At 37.0% G+C, this 6,967-nt stretch overlaps 1 protein-coding gene across 6 annotated transcripts in view; it reads right to left on the minus strand.

Annotated features, from left to right (window-relative positions):
* sardh (sarcosine dehydrogenase) overlaps window positions 1–6,967 on the minus strand; it is a 65,936-nt gene that overhangs the window by 51,941 nt on the left and 7,028 nt on the right. For all 6 annotated transcript variants that reach the window (XM_016481621.1, XM_016481618.1, XM_016481622.1 and 3 more), the window contains exon 7: window positions 3,175–3,279. In XM_016481621.1, the coding sequence (XP_016337107.1) occupies window positions 3,175–3,279 (105 nt within the window). The remainder of the gene's footprint in view (window positions 1–3,174; window positions 3,280–6,967) is intronic.

The following is a 6,967-nucleotide window of genomic DNA, read 5'->3' on the forward strand; positions in this document are numbered from 1 at the left end:
AGTATGTGGAAAATAATGTGTTTTTTTAACTTTAAACCGCATAAACACATTTCATTACACCAAATACACAAAATAATGTTCTTTTTAGCAGCATCATATGACCCCTTTAAATCTAGCCTAAAAACTTACTTCTATAGTCTTCTATAGTTCTTTTATTGTCTTTATGGTGTCTTATTGTCTTCTTTTGTGTTGTTGACTGTTTGTATCATTGATATTTTTATTATTTTATGTGTGTACAGCACTTTGATAAACACTTGCTGTTTTTAAAAAGTGCTTTATAAATAAACTTTGACTTTGGAGTTTTAAAAAGCAATTTTGGAATCTCGATTCTGCCACAGGATAAAAAAGGTAATTGCAAGATTTTTAATCACACAAAAGTCTCACAAAAGACAGAAATGCAAGATATAAACTCATAATTCTGCCTCCCCGTAAATTTTGTTTTTTGTTCCCACTACAGAATAAAAAGCAGACTGAACCTCCTCCCACCATCTGCACAACTCCAACTTCACTTTCTTGGCACAACAAGCATGCTTCTACCATGAAAACTTCTCAATTTGTAATTTTATTTAAGCAAAGTCCTCTGCTTGTCACTGTCTTCTCTCGCTGCCACAGGGGGACTGTCAATGAACTCGAAACCGTGGGATGGAAAGCAGCAGCAGACGGTTTGAGCAATCGGACAGCTGATGAAATGCTGATCGCAAAAATGGAGAGAATATGTGGCTGGTGTGGAGCAGACTGAAGTGTAAAAATAAAACTGTAGAGGCTGCATGTGCTGAAAACCCGGCCAGGCTTCACACTGTCTCATTAAGAGTTTCAGACGGCCGCAGTTTCTACAAACACATTTCTCAAAATGTTCACACTTCCCTAAGATATTGATCTGCTGTTTCATAGCATGACTGTTGCTTTCTCTAGTGAAAGCGTGAGCTGACAGAGGGTGATTTTAATGAGAAAGCTTTGTTACACACAGAATACTGATGGCTGGAGATCATTACAAAGGCAATACAGTGTAAATGTGGTCAAATGGGAGGTGAGTGACAGCGTAAAAAAACTGATCTCCAGACATTATAACACTAGAATATCTGCAGACAGAAGCACTCACAAACACACATGCTGCGTATAGAATATCACACTACTGAACAATAGTAAGTAATACGTTTACTATTTCTGCAGTATTTTGTGCACAGTATGCAACATTTCCTTAACAAATGAATTTGATATTAATGGTATTAGCACCATATCAGTTCAATTAAATCTCCTTTTTGACTTATATGATTGGACTGAAAAATGTCACAGAATTTTTACACGAAATCGAATTAAAATGTGCAATAACAATTTTTATAAACACATTTATGTGTAATAAGGTCAAGTGACATACTACTGTTTGAAACTGTTATCTTAGTTTAAGGCATACTAATTCAGATACTTAAAAAAATCTATGCAGTATATACACTAAAAAAATAGAATTAAAGTTGTACATAAAAGAAAGATTGTTGGAGTATGTTTTACAAGAAAATACTTTTTTAGTCTTTCTACTTCAAAATTTCATGTTTAATTCAATGCGTTTCTTTGCCGTTTCTTTGTAATTATTTGACATTTATTAGCAATTTCTGAGTAAAACTTGTTTCACCACCGTTTTTTTTTTTTTAAGTGTTGCAGGGTTATTATTGTTAGCTAAAACTAAAACCACTAAAAACCCATATTCATTACTTGAAATAAAATAAACATTAACTGAAATAAAATAAAATTAAAAAAAATTCTTTCAATAAAAATTTCAGTTAGTTGCCAAGGCAACGTCTCATTTTCATTTAGTTTAAGTTGAAGTACTAAAATAACTAAAACTTAATAAACTAAAGCTTAAAAAAACGATGTAGACATTAAAAATAAACCAAAAAAATATCAAAATGACAACACACAACATTAAGACAAAACACAAAATTACTAAAACTAACTAAAATTCAAATAAAACTAAAATAACAGTAATAATAGTATACAATGATACTAAATAATAGTAAAATAGAAAATAATAATAGTACATAAATGATACTAAAACACTGGTATAGGCTAAAATGCATTTACAACTTAAAGTCTAAACTGAGAAACAACGAAGTGATTTAAAAGGAGACATCTAATGTAAAACATATCTTTTGCCATATTAGAATTAGATATAATACATATTCTAACCTTTACAATCAAAACCCCCTCAGCAGTCCCCCAGATCACTGGCATTAATTAAGACAGAACCACAAGCGCATTAAAGCAGAACTCAATGAAGCGGCTCAAATAATACTGTGGACATACTGGACAGAAACCCCTACACAGGCACATTTACATGAACCACAGCAGTTCATTAAGAGGCTTCTGAAAGTGATACTGCAGGTGTCATGCACTGCATTTCCCATGAGCTGACATTTAGAAATAAAAAAATAAAACACACTAAAAATAACCTATAAGGGTAGTCCAAAAGATGGACATAAATTTTATGTTAAATTAAAATGTTTCAGTGTTGTTATTGTTAAATAAAAGTAAATTAAAATTATTAAGCTTATATATGTATATATATATATATATATATAAACTTAAACTAAAAGTAGAAATGTTGCCTTGGCAACTTATTGAAAAAGTTTAGTATTAAAATATCATAAAATAAAGTACATAAAATTACTGAAACAAATTAAAATAAAAACTGAAAATATAAAAGCTAATTCAAAATATTAATGTTACAATAGTGTATAAATAACATATAAATAATATTTAGAAAATGTTTATAAAGATCAACTTTGTTAGATGAAAACGTTAATCTAAATGTAAAAATAGGCAGAAATTAGCATGCACAATTATCCAATATCGACCAATAATAATTTAAAATCATTAATATCAGCCGATGACCACTAGGGTACATTTGTAATCACTAACTAGAAAGATACTGTAAATACTTTGATGAAACACCAGTTAACGCACACATGAATGCATATCGAATCAGCTGTAAGTGGGAACTTCCCAGGAGCAGTGTGTGATCACACATATGTGAACTGAAATCTAGGTTGTGGAAATCAAATCAAACACAGAAAATATATCACATACAACTACAGCAAAAATATGGAAGGAATAACAACTTTTATGTCTCAGTTAAATTATTTTACTGTCAGATTTGGAAACACAGTTATTACAACTTACATCCTCCCAGAATATGGGGTTGTGTTCGTAGCCTCCCACAGAAAGAGCGTCACCTTGGAGACGGAGGTAGACTGACGCATCATGGTCCCTGACGTTGGGCATATTCTAGAAAAAAAGACATTTTAGAATTTAAAAACAAGTTCACATCATAAGTTCAAATATCAGCATTTCAAAAGAAAACTAGCTCATTATGTTCATGTATGACAAGGCTTTCGTAGCAGCCATATGGTGCTTTACTAAACAACAACATGACTCCATCTCACCACATGCTGATATGAGCAGTGTGCTCGGTCACACACTACCTTTCAAACGCTTGCAAGAATTAAGGTTTTTAAATGTTTTTGAAAGAAGATTCTTATTTCCACTAAGGTTGCATTTATTTCATCGAAAATACAGTAAATACAGTAATATTGTGAAATATTATTACAATTTAAATGAACTGTTTTCTATTTGAAACTAATGCAATTTATTTCTGTGATGCAAAGCTGAATCATCTCGCAGTTCATTTTTTTCCGCCACAGAATAATAAATAAGATAATTGTGCCTTTTTTTATATCTCATTATTCTGTTTTTTTTTTCTCAGAATTGCGAGAAAAAAAAACATTTGACAAAACAACAAAAAACGATGAAAATAAAAAGTCAGACTTAAATGATAAGTTACCTATATATTTTTATCCCATGGCAGAAACAAGCTTTTTTACTGCATTTTTCAAACAAATAAATGTGGCCTTGGGGAGCATAAGAGGCTTCTTAAAAAATTTTTTTAAATCTGAATTATTTCAAACTTTTGACCATTAGTTTTTGTCCACTGTTTATTTTAATGCTGATTTAAAAAAGGGGGGTTGATATTTATTGCTCAGTTTCACAGACCCTCCAGGAGCAAAAAAGTCAATCAGCTTCACTAGCACATCTTGTGAATGACAAACATCTCTTCAGTTTCAGTGATGACTAGCTGGCCTCTCTGTGAGGAGTAACACGGCTATCATCGACTATGCATCAAACTACAAGCTCTCTCTCTCTCTCACACACACGCACACACACACACACACACACACAGTTGCATAATCCACAGAGGGGCTGTGAGTTAAGTGCTTATGCCACAGCCGCTGTTGTGTTTTGCCACTGCAGTGTAAAATGAATAGAGCAAGACAACCCCATAGAAAACAGACCAAGAAAACAGCTTAAAAATAGACCAAGAGCAAAAAATAAATAAAAGTGAAAGAGGGACAGACTCCCACTAAGAATGAAGTGCATCTACTGATGATGACCAATTCACTAATGGAATTGCAGACATCAGGTAACAGCACAAATGCAGTGACAAAATTAGTGCTGAATTAAATTTTGGTCGGTTTCGAGTGCTAGGTTGAGGAAAACGGTGCAGACAACTACAGTCTAGCATACTTTACTGGCAGTGTACAGCATCACTGTGATTCAGACACTTGAGATGACCAAATAAAACAGCATTTGAACTTCATTTGATGAATATCAGATGCCATGATGTGTAGAAAATATAGTTTGGTTTTTACTTGCTCTGCCATTTTTTATTGGCCCCACTAAAACAGGATAAATTTTTAGCAACATATTTTAGTTTTCAATATTATTAAATATTATTCTTTTTTCTTTTGAACATGCAACAGGATTCTTTGATGAATAAAAAGTTAAAGAGAACAACATTTATTCAAAATAGAAATCTTTTGTAACTATACACTACCGTTCAAAAGTTTGGGTTCAGAACTTTTTTTCACTGTTTTTTTGAAAAAAATAATACTTTTATTCAGCAAGGACATTAAATTGATTAAAAAAAAGTGATAGTAGAAACTTTCCATTTTGAATAAATGCTGTTCTTTTTAACTTTTTATTCCAACATAGATAATAAATCCGCATATTAAAATGATTTCTGAAGGATCATGTGACTGGCGTAACGGCTGATGAAAATTCAGGTTTACATCACAGAAAAATTATATTTTAAAGTATATTGAAATATGTTATTTTAAACTGCAATAATATTTCACAATATCTTTTTTTTTTAGTATTTTTGATCAAATAAATGCAGCCAGGATGAGCGTAAGAATATTCTTTTAAAAACATTAAAACTCTAAATGATCCTAAACGTTTGAACAGCAGTAAAATTCCTTTATATTAAATAATTATATATTAATATTGCCTGTAAATACATATAAATGTAACTCCATGGCAGCTACAAACTGCTGGGAAACAGCAATCTAGTGTGAAACATCTATTTATAATTTTCACACAATTCGAACTGATGCTTGTGGTAACACATTTAATTTAGTACAATTCCTTGGTTTCTGTCACGCAACTTGTAGAGGAAGGGCACACGAAGACGAAAGTCATCTACACAAGAGTTTAATAGAATCCAAGAAGATGATAATCCATGAAGGCAAAGGGAACACGCAACAAAATAACATCAATACCGGACAAACTAAAGGAGAAACAGAGGAACTTAAATACACAGACCAAATGAGGATAATTAACTAACACAGGTGAACTAAATGAACTAATCAAAGGACGACAGAAACTATGTCAGTGAACTCAAATGAAAACAAACTAACAGTCCATGATTGTGGCAGTACTCCCACCCTCCCGGAAGACATTACCTCGTGCCGTAGAAGGAGGGAGGGGGTTTGGGAGGAGGATGAGGCGGTGGCAAAGGGCAGGGAGGAATGCAGGCAGATGACCAGGGCGGTGTTGACGGAGGGAGGAGCCAGGACAGAGACAGGAGGAGCCAGGGCAGATCAGACGGAGGGAGGAGCCAGGGAGAAGACAGGAGGGAGCAGGAGGAGCCAGGGCGGATCGGACGGAGGAATGAGCCAGGGAGAAGACAGAAGGGAGCAGGAGGAGCCAGGGCGGATCAGACGGAGGGAGGAGCTAGGGAGAAGACAGGAGGGAGCAGGAGGAGCCAGGCGGGACCCAGACCGCAGCCATGAATGCAGCCCACGGTGGAGCCGATGGAGGGAGGAGCCATGGTGGAGGAAGGGATGACGACTCCAGGGAGCTGACCTACAGCAGCGGAGTAGGTGGGAGAGTATTCTGGGGCGGAGACGGAGAGCCGTAGAGCCAGGGCGTAGGTGGGGATCCGGAAGGGCGTGGTGGAGCTGGAGCGACAGAGGACCAAGGTGGAGCTGGAGGGAGGGAGGAGCCCAACGGAGCCGGTGGGACGGATCGACGAGGTACAGCCGGAGGAGTGGAGTCCTGAGGCGATGGCGGGTCGAAGACTGACCAAGGCGGAGTCGGAGGGACGAGGGAGCCCGGCGGAACTGGTGGACTGACGGGCCATGGCAGAGAGGAGGGAGCTAGGAGCCATGGTGGAGCCACTGGGTCAACGGGCCGAGGCGGAGTCTGGGACTCAGAGGCTGGAGGTGGAGACAAGAGATCCTCCAGCCACGATGCCGATGGAAACTGGCAGACCCACATCACTGATAGTGGGCTGAGGGTGAGCAGAGGGGCTGACAGAAGACAGCGGAGGCGATGGTGAGGACTGGTGAAGAGGTGGAGCTGAAGGGAGGGTGGGAGGGAATTTTGAGAAGTCCGAGGGTTCAGGGATGGTGTGTGCTGCCCACACACACCAAATGGCGACACCCATGACAGGGAGTGCCACAGAAAGGGGAACGTCCTCCTAGGGCTGTGCAATTAATCGCATGCAATTGTCATGCGCATCTTGTCAGTAAAGCCGGTTCCGTGATTAGTAGTAAATCTCCATCACCTGCTTTCAGATGGAATGGCATTTACTACACTGAGCCGTAGTTCACTGACCCTTAGGCAATATCGCGTT

Source organism: Sinocyclocheilus anshuiensis, unplaced genomic scaffold (genome assembly GCF_001515605.1).
Source record: "Sinocyclocheilus anshuiensis isolate Anshui unplaced genomic scaffold, SAMN03320099.WGS_v1.1 scaffold914, whole genome shotgun sequence".
Classification (NCBI taxonomy): Eukaryota; Metazoa; Chordata; class Actinopteri; order Cypriniformes; family Cyprinidae; genus Sinocyclocheilus; species Sinocyclocheilus anshuiensis.